General features: G+C 38.8%; 1 protein-coding gene across 3 annotated transcripts in view; it reads left to right on the top strand.

Annotated features, from left to right (window-relative positions):
• The window catches only part of LOC141761711 (protein PHTF2), a 49,354-nt gene that overhangs the window by 19,964 nt on the left and 8,330 nt on the right, over positions 1 to 21,060 (top strand). For 2 of the 3 annotated variants that reach the window (XM_074625277.1, XM_074625278.1), the window contains 6 exons: positions 9,993 to 10,049; positions 15,279 to 15,348; positions 15,864 to 16,022; positions 17,639 to 17,804; positions 19,399 to 19,566; positions 20,775 to 21,003. In XM_074625277.1, coding sequence (XP_074481378.1) covers positions 9,993 to 10,049; positions 15,279 to 15,348; positions 15,864 to 16,022; positions 17,639 to 17,804; positions 19,399 to 19,566; positions 20,775 to 21,003 — 849 coding nt within the window. The remainder of the gene's footprint in view (positions 1 to 9,992; positions 10,050 to 15,278; positions 15,349 to 15,863; positions 16,023 to 17,638; positions 17,805 to 19,398; positions 19,567 to 20,774; positions 21,004 to 21,060) is intronic. The other variant, XM_074625279.1, reaches the window with a different exon arrangement.

The following is a 21,060-nucleotide window of genomic DNA, read 5'->3' as shown; positions in this document are numbered from 1 at the left end:
AAGTTTCCAAACTTTTTTTTCCGAGTTTAGTTCGTGTGTTTTTTGTTTATGTGTTTTTTTAAAATGAAGATTTGTACGTTTTGGCCAATTTTGACAGCCCTAAAACCCGGGCAGATAAAACCGATGACTACATGCCACTAGGAGTTAGTAAAAAAAACATGTTTTTTTTTGTAATTTGGGTGAACAGACACTTCAAATCAGCCGTTGTACAAGTTGAAATACGTCTTCACTTTTGGCATTTTCTGTCTGAAACTACAAGAGTGATAGAAAAAGCATCAAACGAATAGGGCAGCTTTTTATTTGCATTGTCAGTCAGTAAAGGTAAAGAGCCGTAGCAAGACCTCAAGTCCGATTGACTAGAAGAATTTGCAGATTTCAGGTTTGAGAGAAAGGTCTGTGAAGCTGAACTTCCCATCCTCTTCTCTCCAGCCTCCAGGCAGTGCCCCGTATGACTCAGTATATTTCTGACTGCGTTGTGTCTGCAGACAGGCTGCATATAGGCTCAGTGTTATGTTTGTGTGGAAGCTACTTGTATTCTCACCACGGTGCCATGCCAAGCCCATGTCACAGTGAAGACGCATGCAGCCATGCAGTCTAGATCTGTTACAGCACTGGACATTGTTTTGATAAATGTCTGACACATAGTGCTCACTAGTGGGAGGCCAGTCGCCAGCTTCTCTGGCATGTCAGTGATATATTTGAGCTTAAAACGTTGCACAGTAATAAATAAGCTTATAGCCTATTTGTGTGGTGGCTTTAAGGCCTTTTTTTTAGACGTAAGCAACATCATTCTTGTCTTTGGTATGTGGGCGACATCTGTGGAAGTCTCAGTGTAAAATGAGTTCATATATGGAGGACATGACTATATTTAGAGTAGAGGATACAACACATGATTTATCAACTACCTTCATGTGTTATTTATATAGTACATATTGATATTTATATGTTTAGTTATTTGGCCAAGGGTTCAGATGTAGGACACACAAATGCATTTTTCTTTTCATCAGCATGAGAAATCACACCCTGCTGTCTTTCTTTCACCCCAAAATATGTCAATCTGGATAATGTGACCACAGTAGGCTAGTTTTTGCTTTCCAGACAAAACAGGTATACAGGGCTGATTCACATTAATTTGCTATAGTCTTTCAGTTATTATTAATAGTAATATTAGAGCTGAAACAGCTAGTCTTCCAGTTATTATTATTATTAATATTATAGCTGGAACAGTTAGTCGATTAGTCAATCGACAGAAAATTAATTGGCAACTATTTTGATTATCGACTAACTGTTTTAGTCACTTGTCAAGCAAAAATACCACAAATTTTCTTGCTCCACCTTCTCGTCTATAAAGATTTGCTGTTTTTCTTTACTTTATTCGGTAGCAAATGAAATATGTTTAGGTTTTAGACAGTTAGTCAGACAAAAGAAGACATTTGAAGAGGTCATCTTGAGTTTTAGGAAACTGTCATTTTTGTTTATTTTCTGGCATTGCATAGACAAAACAATTAATTGAGAACATAATCATTGGATTGATTTATATGAAAATCATTTTTAATTGCAGCCCTAAGTAATTAAAATAAAATTCTTTAAAACAGGCTTGAAAGATCAGTTAATTAATTGATTAGTCGACTTCCATAAAATGAATCTGCAACTATTTTGATCTAATCGATTGGAACTATTTTATCATTTTAATGTTTAAGTAATTTCTTTCAAGCAAAAATGTCAACTATTCCCTGTTTCCAGCCTCTATATTACAAGGATTTGGTGGCTTTCTTTGTGTTATGTGATGGTAAAGTGAATATCTTTGGGTTTTGGACTATTGGTCAAACAAAAGATTTGAATTCGTCGCCTTAGGTTCTCGGAAAGTAGGATTGTGAAAAATTGTGGTTTTTGGCAGATTAAATGATGGTAGAAATAATCATTAGGTGCAGTCCTAAACTGATCATGATAATCATCTCATGTTTTTATTGCTGAACTCATGACTGCTAACAAGTTAACCTGCGCAAAATGTCACTGAGCCTGCCTTTAGTTGTCGATAAATGACACATTTTAGCAGCTAGAAACACATACAGGACATTTACCAAGGACCACACACCTGTCTGAGCTGAAAATAGACTCTAGTACAGCAACACCTCTCTGTGTGCGTTGCCATGGTCACACTTGTAAACACAGCAGAGGGTTAATCTTCACGCCACGGCCAGCTGTCTGGTCCAAATTCCTTTTTAATTGTCCTTTCAGTCATTGAATCCTTCTTTTTATTCTCGTAGGAAATCACCTATTTAATGACTCCATTTTTTATTGAAATTTTGAGTTTAATCTAAAAAAAAAAAAAGAAGTGAAGTTGTCTCCAGATTAGCACATAGTTGTTTTTTGTGGACCTAATCGTCATCTGTGTTTTGGGGATTTTAGTTGTTAAAAATCTGTTTTTCTAGTTAATTGTTCAAAGCCTGATTTGCTGCCTAATTTGGATCAACCAATGCATTTTAAACTGTTTCAGGATTTTTGAAGTGTAACATTTGATTCATTCATTCATTCAGTCCTTGAAATTTTCCATTTGTTGCACACCACTCTAAACTGAAAGCATCCTTGTACATACACGAGCAGCGTCTCTGTGCGTTTCCACTGGTGGTTAATCAGAGTGTCAAAGCTCACCACACCTAGACAGACATATGTAAATAGGTGAGGGATTTTCCATCTCAACCTGGTCTACAGTGGAGAGTACAGAGGTTTTCAGACTGGAAGGAGGTATGGGAAGGTAGATGAATAGTTTACAGGGAGACATAAAATAGATTTTGGCAGCATTATATATCCAGTAGCTTCAAGTAGTTTTAAGGTCTTGATACAAATTTAATTTCTGAAGATTTGAAAATCCATTTTTAGATCTCTGGTGAGCAACATTTGGTGTCACAGCACAACTTTGAAGACTCAAATCTGTAGGGCTGCAAGAATAGGTTATTATGAGCAAATCTGTTGGTTATTTTTTCAATGAATCTATACTTTTTTCAGTCTATAAGATGCTGGAACATTTTGAAAAATGCCCAATACAAGTTCCCAGAGCTCAAAGTGACCTTTCAAAGCCTAAAAACAAAGATATTCAATTTACAATGATAAAAGACGATAATCAAAATTGACTAATGAAGGAATTGATAAATCATTTCAGTACTAAAACCCACATTAGCCATTTTAGGGCAGCAGAAACATGGAGCAACATTGGGATTAAATTGGAGTTGTGTTTTTATCCATCTGATGGGGGAAGTAAAATATTCACTCTGCTTTCAGCTCTGTTTTTGTCACCACAAACCTCTGAGGGAAATATCTGTCTCCACTATGTTCACCAGCTAGTCGCCAAATTTATCTGTCAGCCAATTAGTGCTGAGGAGGTAGTGTTAGGGCAAAATCTTCTATCACGGTATCGGTCATTCCATATCTCGATAATGATATATATCACGATATAGCATGTTTTCTGGTTATTCAATAAATAAGTCTATATGAGAAGTGCAAAATAAACATAGCATATTTTAGGTCAAATTATAGAGAAAAAATAAATGCCTATATTGCAATAGAAACAATATAGAAAAATATATATGACAGACATTTTTATATTGTTTTGACGATATATATCGTCACATTGCCCACTCCTCGGTGATGTACAGTTGGTTTGTAGAGCTTTTTCTCCACCTGCTGTGGCTGATGCTGTGTTCACACTATGAGCGACACAACAGGTTACAAGTCATTCTCAGTTGAAGCCAGTGACATGAAGCTATAAACTGACGCCCGACACTTGTCGCTGCGTGACGGGCGTGACTCGCCACAAATCAAAGTAGAGCTGGTCCCAGCTTTTTTCAGCACATAAACGTATCAACCAATCATATGTTTTTATTTCACCCTGTTCCACCAAAAAAAAGTGCTGTTCCCAGCGCTATTTAACGACATAACTACGTCAACGAGCGCTTGAGCAACACTTCAACGTCGACAATATAGCTGATCATGCTTGGCCGTTTTGTTTCTTTTGTCGCTCGTAGTGTAAACACAGCACGAGAGATTGATGAGACTGAACTGCATCTGTACATATGTCACTACAAGTGCCACCTTTCACATTACACATCCTTTGTTGTCAAGTCACCAATCAAGATCGAGCACAGGAGTGTGTGTGTTTTTAAAAAGGCAACATGCTCCTCAAGTATCTGATAATTGAGTTTGTGGTAACTTGAAGCCACAAGATTGAACCCCAGCTAGTCTATAATAACACGTAGCAAATGAATGGAATAAATTAACACTGATTATTGACAGGTGATGTGTGTTAATGTGTTAAACCTTATGAATGTCTACTGGAGACACACACACGTAAACACAAACCACCTCATACCTCTATCAGTGTTTGTGTGAGACACCCCCTCCGTTGCAGAGGCGGCTGTTATATAACTCTGTTGCTTCGCCGACATAATCCCTTTCTCTCTCTCCCTCCCTGGATCGTCCCTCCATCCGTCGTCATGGTGACCCCAGCACTGCCGCAGCGGCACACTTGGCTTCGTCATCCTCCCTTCTGGTGCACTCTCGGCACTCAATTTGCTTGCCAAATCGCGGAAGTCTGTGATTTTTCTCAGTGAAATCAGTGTGCCATTTGACCGAGACTAAAAACATCTAACCCCTGGCAGTTACTAAAGCAATTGTTTACTGTTTTTATCATTTAAAGACAGAATAATAATGCCAAAATTAAGAGAACTCATTTATTTTGAGAGGAGGGGATCAGGTATACAGATAGTGATGTGAGGATGAGTGTGTGTGTGTGTGTGTCTGGATAAGAGGATTTGCTGTGCCGTTAATTCCACTCTATAAGTTACCGCATCGCTCCATGATGTAATGAGGGATGTGTGTGTCTTCCCATACCTGCCCTCCTCCTTATCTACACCCTCTTTCCTTCCTTATCTTTAGTGCGTAGTCTGGTCATGTTTGCCCTCTGGCTGTCCTCCCTGTACACTCCAGCACCCTCTCCAATCTCTGTGTGTATTTTTTAATAGGTTGAGTGATGTGGAAAATTAGCTGTCAGCCCAAATGTCACACAGTTAATCAGTCAGACAGATTTAATGCTATCCGGTGCTCAGAATAGCCCATTTGTTCTCAACTATGGAGGACCACAAGAGTCACGTAAATAGTAATAAAGCATTTAATTGATTAATAACTAATTGTACATTAAAAATATGTATTTATTTTTAATTGAAGCAGCTTAATGATGTCATCCTGTAGCTCTGCTATTCATGTTCATGAGGAGTTCCTCTGTGATGAGGTACAGCGTGGCGTCCGGCGGGGGGGTTCTCAATAGTTTGTCTGTTCCCTCGTTGTTGATCAGTGACCTATATGATGAGCATTTATTCCACATATTAGTAAAGGTTGAAACTGTAACTTCCTGATAACTAAATACATTCTTGATCAGAATTTCTTTAGAACAAGTTGAAGTGTGTTGTTGTCATAAGAGAACCTACCTCATTCGGCCAGCACGCTGTCGACTTCTGCTCCTCTCGCTGTCCTCTCTGTGTCTTCCTCTCGACTTGGACGACGGTTCCAAACATGTCATACTAGCTTGTCGCGAAGGAGGTTAAATAATGCTCCAAACTTACACAAAATTTCGGCGAGGAAAAACTGGCATGGCCATTTTCAAAGGGGTCCCTTGACCTCTGACCTCAAGATATGTGAATGAAAATGGGTTCTATGGATACCCACGAGTCTCCCCTTTACAGACATGCCCACTTTATGATAATCACATGCAGTTTGGGGCAAGTCATAGTCAAGTCAGCACTCTGACACACAGCTGTTAAATGCAGTACCTGTGAGGGTTTCTGGACAATATTTATCATTGTTTGGTGTTGTTATTTGATTTACAGTAATAAATATATACATACATTTGTATAAAGCAAGCAAACTTGACTGGTTTTCTGTACTTATAACCTGAGTCAATTTTACAAGAAATGGCAAAAAAAACAAAACTGAAATATTCCGGTGTGTAGATGATACAAAACTGGTAATTTAGCTAACTCTGTCTCCATGGCGTGGAAAAGGAGGCAGGATGGACTTTATTAGTGTTGTTCTGTAGCTACTTGCTTTCATCATCATGTCAAATATGAATCTCCTTTGCTCACAAAAGAGGAAATGTTACTTTTTTGAATAGTTACAGGTTGGCCAAGGGTTTATGCTAGGCCAAAATATTCAGTTATACAGTAGATGACAAAACGGCCTCACCACAATGTAGAGTTGTTGACCACTTCAACATGTCAAAGTTGAGTTTGAAAGTGGTGAGATTTTGTGGTTTGATAAGTGCTGTTTTCAAGGTCAAGAATGAATTTTCAATTTGAAGTTGTTAAAACAGTCCCTATTTAACAGTTAGTACTTTTGTTTTCTCAGACAGGCTGAAATGAAAGATTAAACAACCACATGAACTCGTAGGACTCAGCTACCTACAGACAAAACAAGTTGACTATGTTGTGTGGGAAGTTAACAGCAGTCGGATGACATTTGCTTTGATTTGGACCTGTGAAAGCAGTAATTGTTTATATGATGGTGTGACCTGCGGACATATGCTGCAGCAGAAATCGGTATTTCAACATGAAAGCAAACCCATGGGCAACCCATCCTGAGATCAGGGTCAGGCACGAGCACAGCGTGACGCACTGCCTGACCCACATCTCATGCTGGTATCCGGTGGTTAACCAGGAGGTATCACAAGAAGTCATCAGGCTGTAAAAGTAAAAGCACAAACACTCATAATAATTTCCCTCTGAGATTATTAGTTTTTATAACTATCCAGAAGAGAGAAAGAGAGACCTTTTATAAAGTAACCCTCTGACTGACATTAAAGACACTTTCTCTCCTCTCTGCCCTTTTTCTGTCTCTCGTCATGTTCTTTCCTCGTCTTTGACCTCCCTCTTCCTCTCTTTCTATCCATGTTTAATGAAGTCTCATTAAACATGCAGACTTTCCACTGGCGAGCTCGCGGGGTGACCCAGACTCGATGCCTTGGAGACACACACACACACACACACACACACACACACACACACTCGCATGAATACACTGATCTGCTTAGGTCAGATCATCAACTGATCCTCTTATGTACGTGAAAACACACACGCTGTATGAAAAACGAGAAGCAACAAAATTGTGACATTAGCCTCCCAGCATCCTTTTTTTATCCCTCTTTCACTTTCAACAATCGAAGCAGAGTATCATCTGCTAATCACGATTGTGTAGATTAAACCTGAAATTTGTACAGTTTGACCTTGGAGTGTTTGTTCTATGCGTTTTGCATGATGTGTTCCCAGATCAGATGTCTGGATGTGGTACAAATCTATTCTTGTCCCCGCGATAACAGCACTTTCTGTCGTGCTACGCTAATACAGACACACTGCATATAGAAGTATTTGTCATACGTCTACATAGGTGTGTATTAACCACTCCACCTTTTCATGCACACACCTATACACAAACTTTCTCCTACTTACTCACACTCTGCAGATCTATTGATCTCTGTGACAGTGACAGGTGGTGCTGCATGCATTTCCCCAGAGTCACATCCTCCCTCCTTCACTATGCGTGTGAAACGTTGAGAAATCCTGGCTTCAGCTTAAGATCAAACCGTCTGAGAGGTTTCTTTACTTTCAGTTGATCGTGACCTCTTTGGACCAGTTTCACAGGTTCTTAACTCCACTTTAGAGACAAGAAAGAAAAAGTAGACGGGGAGGTAAACAAGAGAGAGAAGGACACAGTGAAAGAAGGCTTACTGTAGATAATAACAGTGTGTTTCTTGTTTTGTGGATCATAATGTGATCTACTCAGCAGGTCTGGTTTAGTGCCAAAGTATTTAACCCTTTCAACTGATACCAAACCTTGTTTAAATCTGCAGAGCATTATTTCGATCCCTAGAGGAGATCCCAATGATGTCAAATATGGCCTTAATAATAACATGTTTATGTAAGAAGTAATGCTTAACACACAGTAAACTCACCCTTGTCATGCATGAAAGGCATTCGGTTACTTTATTTTATCTATTTGTTTCGTTTTTTATGTTTTATTCATGATCCAAAAATATCGGACAGTTTTTTGGGGGGAAATGTGTATAAAATGATACCTAGAATATTTCCATTTGTGGAAATGGTGAAAGCCATGAAAACATAGTCTTGGGTTGAATATTTAACTCAATGCAAACATCTTATATGGAGCTTCGATGATGACTTGTACCAAGTTGGTTATTGTCAAAAGGTGTGGCACAAGAGGATTTTTATGCCTCCGCGCCAGCCGTGGCCATATGTTGTCTGTCTAGTCCGTTCTCGTGAACACAATAGCTCAGGAACATTTAGAGGGAATTTCTTCCAGTTAGGCACAAACGTCCTCTTGGAATCAAGGATGAACTGATAATATTTTGGTGCTCAAAGGTAAAAGGTCAAGGTCACTGTGACCTCACGTCCGTCCCGTTCTCGTGAAAGCGTTATCTCAGGAACGCCTTGAGCGAATTTCTTCAAATTTGGCACAAACGTCTTCCTGGACTCAAGTACTGATTAAATGTTGGTGGTGAAGAGTCAAAGGTCAACGTCACTGTGGCCTCTCAAAACACGTTTTTGGCCATAGCTCAAGAATTCATATGCTAACTATGACAATTTCACACCAATGTCACACAAATGACAAAGTGATGACATTTTGGACAGACATGGATGTAAACGGCAACATGACCGGTTAGCGAAGGCATACAACCATGAGGCGGTAATTCACGTCAACTTAAGGGGTGTATTAAAGTGGGAAAACTGGGTTTAATGGGTTAGTTACAGTTTTATTGTAAGAAATAAACACTGATTGTGAAGTTATGCATGTAACTCCTGCTTGTTTTATGAGATCATGACAGCTCCAGTTGTGAAGCAAGAGCTTTAAAATCCTGAACTCCCACACAACTCAAAACACCAACATAATGATGTGTTTCTGCAGACTAGTGAAAATCCATTGTTATGGGGCTTTAAATAATGATAATGATGTGGCTATAGGGCGTTGGCAGTTCACTTTGATTTCAAGATTATTTTTAAGTAAATGTAGATGCTTCATTGAGGGGAAGTGAAGCTTTTTAGAGCGTCTAAGAAAACCTTTATTGTGGTTCGGATTCCTGTTAACAACAAGAAGATGACGTGTGTGCAAGGCTTCTAGAAACTAAAACCTTACTGTAGCTCTTCTTATTTTATTCTATTCTATTTTATATCTATGTTTTGTTTTGATATTTTATTCATGTTCTTTTTCATAAAGATCCCCCCCAAAAAAATCAGACAGAAATGTGTATAAAATGATACACGAGACATCTACAATATTTCCATTTGAGGAAATGGTGACGCCATAAAAACAGTCTTGTGTTGAATATTTAACTCAGTGTAAACGTTGTATATCTTCAATGACGACTTATATGTGATATTGTCACAAGGTGTGGCGCGAGAGGATTTTATAAAAGCAACTAAAGGGTTGTATTAAAGTGGGAAAACTGTGTTTACGGGGTTAATTACAGGTTTTTCGTAAGAATTAAACAGTAATTGCTCAGTTAAAATCCTAATTTACGATCGGCAACTGTGCATGTAATCCAGCATTTATGAGATCCTGACAGCTCCAGTTGTGTAGCAAGAGCTTTAAAATCCTGAACTCCCACACAAAACGCCAACCATAATGATGTGTTTCTGCAGACTCATCACAACACAGCCTTGAAAATCCATTGTTATGGGGATATAATCTGGCTTTAAATGATGATAGTGATGCGGCTAAAGGGCGTTGGCACTTCACTTTATTTTTACATCTTTAAGTAAATGTGGATCCTTCATTGAGCGGAAGTACAGCTTTTTAGAGCGTCTAAGAAAAGCTTTATTGGATTCCAGTTAACTACAAGAAGATGACAAAGCATCTAGAAACTAAAACCTGACTGTCGCTCTTCTCTCCATATTTCATCACTAATCCTTTCTCTTGTTTGTTTTTTCCAGATTGGCGCTTATGACCAACAGATATGGGAGAAATCAGTGGAGCAGCGAGAGATAAAGGTAGGTTTGTTTCACTGTTCTTTTGTTATTTCACTTTTTTCCTGTTTGTGTTTTCTCTCTGTGTTTATTCTAAATGTCTCTCCTCATCCTCTATTTCTTGGTTCCCACTTTGTCAAGTCTTTTCTTTGACTTTCACTCCTCCATCTTCCTCCCTCTTCTTCATTTGACTTTGTTTTCGCTGTCTCTCACCATGCTGCCAGTTCTTTTCCAGTGTTTTCTTTTAACTCTTTCCTCTCTGCCCTCCTGGCTGGGGTGTCACCTGCCCGTCTCTCCTCTTCTTCATCTCCATCCCTTCTTCTTCCATTCGTCTTTTCCTCCTCTTCCTCTACAGTTTATTTCTCTGGTGAGTATACAGCGGGGAGGACGTCCCTCTTGTTTTCCCACAGTGCACGTCTGCTCACCCACGCTGTAGACTACTAGACTGTGATTGGTTGGTTTGATCGTAGCGTCAAAATCCTGGTGTGTTTATTAACCCCACTCTACGTTCACACTGTAGCAACAAATTCAGGTAGGGAGGAACATTCCCAGCTTCTAGTTCACAGCAGAAATGTGCATATGCTTCCTAATTCTCGTGTTTTATTCTGTTAAATCCTAGATGATCACAACATATAACAACACTACAACTTAAGGCACACATTAATTAGCATTCTACACAATTGAACAATTATAACAATGCAAAAAAAGATATGGGAAAGTAAAAAATCTACCAAAAGAGTTAAGATTGATTAAAGAAATTGAACAATGAAAGAAAGAGAATAAAAATAAAAGTAAAATTGATAGATATTTGCTCATTTTCTGTAGTTTTTTGGGGCTTTTTGGTGCGATCTAATATGCTCTGGTATTCTAACTGTTACATGTAAACAAAGGATGCACCAATACCGATATGGGATATCGGGCCGATACTGACTCAAATAGCTGGATCGTATATTGGTGACAATGGGGCTGATCTATTCAGTTCATTTCTATGTTTATATACATTGTATGCTAGGATTTCAATTCCCGTTTTGACCAATTTGTTGCTGCATAAAAAAGGTTTACACTTGAATTGTAATTGTTATTATTTTAATTAGGGGTGTAAGAAAATATCGATACACTTGAGTATCAGGATATTGTGTTTTGTGATATTGTATCGATTCTCCAAAACGCTGTATCGTTTTTTAATTAATAGTTTGTGTAAAGCTTGTGACAGTGATAAATGCAAATGCAGATCCCACAGATCCGATTTTATGCATATAGCGATGTGTTCTTTATACTATGACAGTTGTCCTAAAAAATGGCTATATATCGCCTTACTTACGGTATCACAATATATTGAATCGTAACCCCTGTATCATGATAAATATTGTATCATCAGATTATTGCCAACACACAGCCCTAATTTTAATAATTGATATCAATTCATTAAATTTATATTGTATTTATTTGTTGCAATTTATTTTACCAAGTTAGGGAAGTAATGTTTAAGTCAAGCCTGTTGTTGCCTTACACGTAAAAGAATGATCCTAGTCACTTCCACACAGTGAGGCACGCAGATTATTAGTAATTAGTCATAGGAAGTGGAGACACTGCAGAGAGGTGTTGTCATAAAAACAGGAAAAACTCTGTCCCTTTGAGATGAATTATTCCCCTTTAGGAAGTGGTTTTCTGTCACGGTTTCTTAAAAAAGGACTCCACCGATTTAGCTTTGTGCACTTCTATAACATTATCTGACTCAAATCAATGCAGCAAAACCAGAGAAAATCTCCTGGCACCTGCATTACCCACAATACAACTCGACCATTAATGAGATTTTCTTATGTTCCCAAAGTGGGGTTCAAGCACCTGATAAATGCTTCTTATTGTATTTTTAGGGCAGATTTACATTTAGTTTATTGGTTTTAAGTCAATAATAGTGACAGGAGATGTAAAAAATGTGTGCACATCTACATTTCACTGGCTCCTGATGAGCGGTTTCTACTTTCTGTCCCACCTCTACTTCTACCTCCTCCTAATGTACCTCTTGTCCTGTAAACAGCAGTGAAAGACACTCTCTTTAATGAGCTCAAAGTACACACACACACACACACACACACAGCACTGCGACCGTGGTTCTTCGTCTGGAGTAATTGGTTTCTCAGAGTTTGTATCTGCAGCAGACAGTGCAGAGTTTATCTTAGCATGATATGGACACAAGATGCGTCACCTCCTCACCCCTGTAAAGTGTTTATAGCCTCATAAAAAAATTTAAATAACCAATTGTTCTCATAAATCTAGAGGAGAGAGAGAGCTGTCTGTCTGTAAAATGTCCTGTTTTAGCAGTCAGATGTGGCAGCGACTACTTCTCTTATTAACTCTTTTAGACCGGTTGCAACATATGTCCGTTTATAAATGTCTATTTTGGCATCGGTGCTTTGTTTTAAAGAAGATACAGCTGCTCCTTCATGTCTTTATCATGCTCTGTAGATTCATATTTTTAAATTTCTGACAAACAATGTACAATAGTTTGCAAAAGCATAATCAATGTCTAATAACAGAAGACCAATTAGCAAAGCAGGGAATAGATCTATTAAAAGTGATTATTTTTGTTTCCTTTCTGATCTCTGACTTTGCAAAAACAAACAAGACAAGAACTATTATTGAAATATATATATATTATATTAATAGTCTTATTCCACCTTTTGGCTGAAGCATTCATAACTTCTCTGCCAAAATCATTAATACTTACATGATCAATTCTGCTGTTTTCTAAGAGGGAAAACCAGTCGCCACCTGCTGGTACAAACAGGAAACTACAATATGTCCTGCTGGATTTTTAGTTCAAATTCTCATTATTAAAATACATTTTAAATATACTGTATACCATTTTAGGTGTGTAAATAGTGCAACAGAGGTGTAAGCATGAAAAAAAAGAAAACAACAAGCAGCCTTTTATACGGATTGTAAAGAGCAAAGAGTCACTGTATCACCTTAAATGAATGACTGGCATTTATACATGATGGACCAATCTGTCACTGAGGCGACATCACAACTTGTAACTGGAGTAGAAACTAGTTTATAAAGATAAGAGACTATGAATAACACAGAGATAAGAGCCATGGCCAGGCGAGAGGTTTGAAGGACTTCACTGCTGCAGTAAATCTACTGCCAAGAGGAAGCTATTGATCGGCTTCTGTCTTGCTCTTCTACTCTCTCACGTTTTCCCTGTCTCTCTCTCTCCCTCTCTCTTTCTAACACACACACACACTGCGTATTGGCTCGATCGTTGTGCTATTTAAAGATAAGCGCCTGTATCAGAGCATTTACTGATAACACAGAACCTGATTTGGTCTGTATGTAAATATTAGCATGAGCCGGTCAAAGTAGACCACTTTGTGTTTTATTTCACCATCCTGTTGAATGTGACTCACATCCTTAAAATGTAGAGTATTTAAAAGATGTGAAGGTATTGTTAAGATTTCCTCCTCTCTTGTAAACTGATAATGAAAACCTTTGAATAGCGCTGAGGCGCTGAGTATTGTTTGAACGTTTTCGACACTAGTGCCGATACAATACCTGATTTTGGGTGCTGATACCAAAAAACATACTTCTTCGATACCTTATTTTAAGGCTGGGCAATTTGGCAAAAATCATTTAACCTAATATGTTTGTTTATGTATTTTGCACAAATTAAAACTACACAAACATAACAAAAATAAATAATATACAGTGCAGGAAGAGTCAAAAAACACACTGGGTTTATTTGAAGCCTCCACCTAAATAGTGTTAAAATCTCACAATGTTATAGAGAACACAATATTAATATACAGAAATAGTATGACTACATAATAGTGATGACAAACAATTAGATCAAGATATATAACAACAATAATAACAATAAATATGTCGAAGAAAAAAGAGCTATAGGTAATTTCATATCTCGATAACAATATATATAAATAAAATTTTCTGGTAATTTAATAAATAAATTGTCTATATGGAATAACCACATGGTAAAGCCTATTTTTGTGTGAATTAAATACTTGACAAATGAAAAGTACGGAGTATTTTCTCATTTAATTAAGAGCTTTAGTGCAAAGTGGACATAACGGTTTTAAGTGAAATTATAATAGATATATAATAATAATAGAAATTATATGAATTATAGAGATGAAAAGAAATAAATATTTCCAGCTATACACTGACTGTTTACATGCATGCACACATATACAGAGTAATCAGCTTAAGACAATAGTTTGATTTAACTGAGTTTGATCAGATTTTCTGAGAAATTTTAGTTAATATGTGCTCGTTATCAATTTAGACGACGTAATTGTGTATCACGATAACTCGATATATGATTTCAACACGATGCGATTCAATTTTATTCAATATAAACGTTTTTACATTTAACTAAAGAAGCCAACGTCCTCAAATGTTAAATGATTAAACACGACACAAGACTGGACTAAGAAATCTGCCTAAATAATATAGTCTAACAATTAATTTTGATTGGTTTGCGTGGGAAACTGTGAGTAGAGTTTGTGTGTTTGTGTGTGTTTCGTCACATACTGTGTGATCACGTCTGTATTTTCACAGAGCCGTTGATAAGAAAACCTCATTAAAACCAAACTATTGTCAGGCTTTGCTGCACCAGATGCGTGTGAACTTCATAATTTACAGCCGCTCGTAAAGTTTCGGTACTTTTAGTCATCACAGCTGACGGAGCAGTTGCTCGCACACAAACAGATGAAGAGTATGCATCATAGGAGGAAGTGACTGGTTGGCACAGGAAGTCAGCGTGCCACAGGGGAGCTTTAATCTCAGGGTCATAAACTGCACAAATGCACCAACTTATAGAGCTACTGTATAACCATAAACCTCACTGGGATGAATGAGGGCTGTTTTTGAAAATGACACAGCTGAAAATGTCTGTAGGGATGTTTTTTTTTAACAAATGCAAAGTAGCAAAAGAGACTCGACATTTAGACCAACTTAATGCATAAAAAGAGTATAAACATGCTGAGTGAAATCCAGTAGATGTGAGTAGATGGCCATGGCAGGGATATGCAGAATAGAGCCAGTAGCTGTGTGAGCCTGAATGCACCGTGTGCCTCCTCAAAACACTGAATGTGTGTGTGTGTTCATGACGGCATAAAGTGCATGAGAGGCCTCCTGTAGCTGAGTTCCTGTGTGTGGATATTAATAGTTTCCTTCTCTGTTTCTGTCTTTGTCTTTCATTGACTCTGTGTGTCTCTCTGTCTCCCCCTGCAGGGCTTGAGGAACAAGCCGAAGAAGACTGGACATGTCAAACCGGACCTTATAGACGTGGACTTGGTTAGAGGTGAGGAATAAAAAGTGTGCGTGTCTTTTCCATCAAGCTAATTAGATTAGATACGGGAACAGGATTTCTGCTAAAGCTAACATCGTCTCCTCATAAAACACACACGTGAACCCGAGATGCCAGCGTCGCCGTGCCAACCTCCTGTCACTGTTAATCCTCACTCTCTTTCTATCTTCACCTCTCCATCTGCGTTCTCATCTCTTCGCTTCTGTCTCGTATCTCATCACATTTTCAATTATTCATTAGATCAGTCCAATTTATCCTCCGTTGTTATTTCAGCATCATCACACAGGAAGACAGAATAGATAATCAAGATAAACAGAGAGCGATGGGGTTGGGGGCGGGGGAGTAGAAAAAGATCTGCAGAGATGACAAAAGATAGAAGAGGAAGAAGCAAAAGATTAAAAGATAAAACAGCTCCAATGTGACTCCAGGATGTATTAAGTGATGAGCTTTTGGCTTAATTAGTTTGTCTCGTTAAACCGAGTGTGTGTATTTATTCTCTTCCTCCGCAGGTTCGGCGTTTGCCAAGGCCAAACCAGAGAGCCCGTGGACGTCACTGACGCGGAAAGGCATCGTCAGAGTCGTCTTCTTCCCGTTCTTTTATCGATGGTGGATCCAGGTCACCTCTAGAACCATTTTCCTCTTACTGCTGGTTCTCTATCTGCTGCAAGGTGTGTATGCATGCACCTTCTTCTGTCATTGGTCTTATTTTCAGACTGGAAAAATATGGCAGCTGTAGTGGTAATCTTATTTCTCCTAAACTATGCACCAAAATATGTTTATTAAATGTGAGAAAAAAAGTCATATCGTAGCAAAATTGCATTATATTTCCTTTTTTTATCGGCAATTCTTAGTTTAAATAGTGTCTAATGAGGTTCAGTAGACTTAATAGGCGAGTTGCAGCATCATCGTCTAAACATTTACTGACTGGTTGGTATCTAGGGTGAGTTTATCCTCAGTGGATGTTTAAATCTTCTAACGAGCTCACAAGACGTTCAGCAGCTGCTGCCGTGCGTCTCATCTGCAGCTTTTCTTAAAATACACATGCAGTTTACAAAATGTCTTGAGAGCGTGGAGTACTCCCGGGTTACGCCTACAGAGCTGCACAAACACTGAACAGTGTTTTCCACCACCTACATCACGATGCCCTTTTCAGCCCCGACGAAAACAAGACTGTTATTTTATTTTCTCTCTCCAACCCCTCCACCCTTCCTGCTCACTTCCCACACATACCACATAAAAACACTCACACACCTTCTCTTTGATTCAATACCACAGTTTCATCAAGTCGTTTTTGACCACCAGAGAGCAGAAAAACAAAACACACAGAAACGAAAACCTGAGATACAGTCACTCGGTCTTTTGTTGTGGTTAACATGTTAGCAAACGGGTGCTTAGTTACACAACCAGCAGACACAAAGCGACACGAGAATTTAAGTCCAATGTTTTCTCAACGTTTAGAACCTTTTTTGTCTCCACAAACTTCTGAGAAACACATCTGGATCTCTTGCACCAGGGGGCGACTTTAGACTCTTTTTGGGGGATCTCAAGCACATATAAATTTCATCTTAGCACCCCTAAAAAAATAATTATCAAACCCTCAGAGTGCCGACATTACTGTCTTTAAGAGGCTGTAGCGGACTCAGTCTTATCGCTAGAGTGAATATATCTCGGTATCATATGAAACTAGAAAACCTAAGAAATACACTGGTACCATGTCGTGCTAGCTTGGCGATATTCAAAGGGGTCCCTTGACCTCTGACCTCAAGATCTGTGAATGAAAACCCTTTACAGACATGCCCACTTTATGATTATCACATGCAGTTTGGGGCAAAAACCATGCAGTTTTTTGCATGCAGTATAAATGCGTTATTTTCGCCTATTCTAAAAATGATATGTTTGAATATTTCTGCATATTGGGGTCCATAAACAGTCCTGGAATTACATAAATTGGTTATGACTGGAAAGCTGAGACTCTTGTGGATTCAATGAGCCCAACTGTATTTATGTATCCCCATAGTAGGCTAGCCATTTCATATCGACCAATTTTTGTAGTTATATTCATATCACAAGTAGGTGCGAGACTATTGGAAATCCATATCAAGTCTGATTGACAAGACCAGTGTGACTGAACCGTGCAGTAAATGTGCAAACTGGAGAACCAAAACAATGAGCTAAAAGGTTTTAAAAGCTGTGAAGAGCTGCAGAGATTGGCGTTAAAACCGTAACATTTAATTAAATTTCTCTGTTTATAATGTAATGAAATGTTATTTGTCCATGCTTACAGTGGCAGCAGCGGCCCTGTTTGCGATCATCCCTCAGCCTCATGGGATACCCACCACAGAGGTGTTTGGAGCCATCTGGCTCATGTTGCTGCTGGGCACCGTCCACTGTCAGATCGTCTCCACCAGGACGCCGAAGCCAATCTCCAGCAGCGGGGGGAAGAGACGCAGGTAAGGACGGGCGGGGGAAAGAAAAGGGGGAATACGGAGTGTGAGAATAAAACCTGTCCAGGGAAAGCAGTGCAGATAAAGAGGGGGATGATACAGAGGAAGGGAAGGAGAGATCAAGCAGGGCAGACACTGGAGGAGAAAATGGAGATGACAAGCACAAGATAGAAAAATAGGGGAGGAAGAAAGTTGTGGAAACAAATGAATACATCTTGTTGCTGGATTGCGTCTGTTCTCCTTTTCTGTTTGCTTTTTGCCAACTTCTCAGTCAGCTTGTTTCACAAAAAATCAAACTGAATATAAGCGTCTTTATCATGGGGAGAGTTTCTGTCACTTAATTTAGTATTATTTGAATCTTTATAAATGTCTTTTAAAGGATCTTTTATAGGCAGGAACTAAGACCAACACTTTAAAAAGTAATAGTGTTGTATTTAGATTACCAGTTGCCAGCCTCAGAGTCTCTCCATGATAAACCTAATGTCACTGGTTTAAAGACCAATGGGATTGATTGTGTGTGGAAGTAGAGAGTAGCTTGCTTTACTTGGTGTGTTTTTGTAGTTTTTAGACTTACAGTTTGTGGTTTTCTCTCTGTCGGTTTGAAGCTCATCAGTGTGCGGCTGCTGTTCCCAGTTCACAATGATTTAAGACAATTTTCATTTTCTCTCGGGGAAGAAAATTGGACCATGCCACAGTTTTGGAAAGGGTTTGGGGGAAGCGAGGTAATAGTGTTTGCTCTGCAAAAATCATGAAAAAGGGGTACAATTATATTATTTACACAAAGTTGATTCTGTTCCTCCTGTTCTCTTTCTCTTTGCCTCATCCAAGTCTAATAGACGTTTAATCTCATAGACAAACAGAAATCCGTCTACAATCTCATGATTCATAACCAGCAATTACTGTAGTTTTTTTTTTTTTTTTTTTTTTTTTTTTAAGCAGTTCTAGATGAAAGCCGTTATGAACATCTTCTTTATCCTGGTTTTTAATTTGAAAACCAAAAGACAAGAAGAGTCCTGTCCTTCACCTCTCCTCGATGTCCTTTATCAAATCTTTAAGGAGCAATTCTGCAAAATCCTACTTTTATGTTTATTATCCTGCTAAAGTAGACATCGAACTAAAAAAACTAAAAAAGTTCAAATGTGATGCTTCCTAATCACATCTTAAAAACTGGAACTATTTGTGCTTTTGCACCTCGTTTACCCGATAACGTTTTTAAACCCCTTTATATATCATAATTAGTTTAGTGTCTTTATTTGTCTTTCATGAATACAGAAAAATCTCTTTTAGTCTCCTCAGATCATGTCTTCAGATTAAATTTTCTCTTGATATTGGAAAGCTTTTACATTTAACCAACACGTTTTAATTTACTTATTACGACTTTTGGTAGAATTTGCCATTTAACTGTATCAGCCTCTATGTCCAGCCTGAGTTCACTGCTTTTCAGTTGCATCTGTAAAATCTTTTTTTTACTGCTATTTGAATTACAATGAGACAACGCAGCCAGGTTCACCGGTGGACACACTGCTTTTAGTTTCAAGTCTTCTTAGTCTCCAGGTCCTCTCTAAGTCTCTGTCCACCCTGTATTCTTTCCAAACTGAAGGAAGTTGAGGAAGGCATCTCAGATGGAGGTGCATAGGGAAGGCGATGGGTCTAGCACTACCGATAACACACAGGAGGGGGCGCCACACTCCCACTCCCACTCAGCCAGCACCACATACAGCCTGGGCGCTCTCTTCCAAGATTTCTGGCATGATATCTGTAAAGCTGGGTGTGTATTTTCGTTTCCCATCTTCCTAAAACGAGATGATGTAAAAAGACGGGGCTGGGGTTCAAGTTCACCAAATGATCCAGGGTCAAGTTTTTGCCAATTTTAGTTAGAATAAATATATTTTTTTCGGGTCAAATTATGAAATTTTGTCAAGTTAATTGACTCTTACACATTTACTCTCAATGTCATGATTTTTTTAAACTGAAGTCATGAACTGAATCCCAGCCTCGACTCAGACCTAACCTGAGCTTCTTCAGCTGCAACATCACCTCCTCCCCTATCAAATCGAAATCTTTTTATCTTCCCAGAATACTGAATATGTCACATTTGATGTTGATATGCAACATTGGATTATTGGCTGTACAACTATTAATTCCTGATACACCAAAATGTACCAATGAGAACAATCTTTGGCATCATTTTCAGTGAGGAACGGAGGGATTTTGCAGCTGATTTTGATGTGCATGACTTGCTGACCAAGCTGTGTTCAAGAGAAGCATGGGGCGTAGTTCTTTGCTAGAAATAAAATCTACCATGAATCCACTATCTGAAAGAAATTTTTACCCTCTTTAAAACAATTAAACATCTATAATTTGATCTTAACTGCCTCAGACGGCTGCTTCCTCCCCAAGCTTCGACTTTAACCAGCTTTCAGCAACACTGTGGAACGTTTCAGAGCACTAAATAACTCCTGATTTGGTTTCTTCGTTTATTGATTACCTGCCACACTCACTCCAGCACTCGGTGCAAGACGCTTCCACCTCTGTTAGTTCATTTTCTCAGTGATACATTCATTAATCCTCTGATTTACTCTCTGGTTTGCGTTTTAACTTTATTCATAATTTCAGTTTAGATTAGCAGTTACACTGGGTTTTGCAGGTTTAAGATATTATAGTAATAATCATTGATTGTCAGCACTTTTATCCCTAATCCATTCATTTATTCAGTGTTTTATTTGAATGGTTGGAACAGCAGCAGTCCTCCAGTACAACACCTTTTCTCCAATATTCATTTAGTATGAATGTTCCACAGTGTTGTGTCGACTGCATGTTTGCTTCTGAGACTGAACTTCATAACTGCTAAACTCACTGCCCTGCTGTGTTTTTATCTAAATATCTGTATCCATCTGTCCATCTATACACGTCTCTTTCTCCATCAATCTCTCTTCGCTCTTTCTTCTTCCCGTCCTCTGCTGCTTCCGCCTTCAGATCTAAGAAGTCCAAACTGTCCATCGACAAGTCGACAGAGACGGACAACGGCTACGTGTCGCTGGACGGCCGGGTAACCAACCGCAGCAGCGAGGAGGGGCTTCAGCTCCACGAGCAGGGATGTGATCCGCTAAACAGGGCTGACGAGGCGTGCTGGAACTCCCACGCCCAGCCCGCACACGCTCAAGCGCCCGGCAGCGCGGGACTGCTGCTGGCCAGCGGCACCAAGGTGATCCATCAAACCAGAGACACAAGTTACTGTTTGACCCACAAATGTGTGTGTGTG

The sequence above is a fragment of the Sebastes fasciatus genome, chromosome 23, assembly GCF_043250625.1.
Source record: "Sebastes fasciatus isolate fSebFas1 chromosome 23, fSebFas1.pri, whole genome shotgun sequence".
Taxonomy (NCBI): Eukaryota; Metazoa; Chordata; class Actinopteri; order Perciformes; family Sebastidae; genus Sebastes; species Sebastes fasciatus.
Note: the sequence above shows the minus strand (reverse complement) of the source record. Positions and strands in the feature narration are given on the sequence as shown.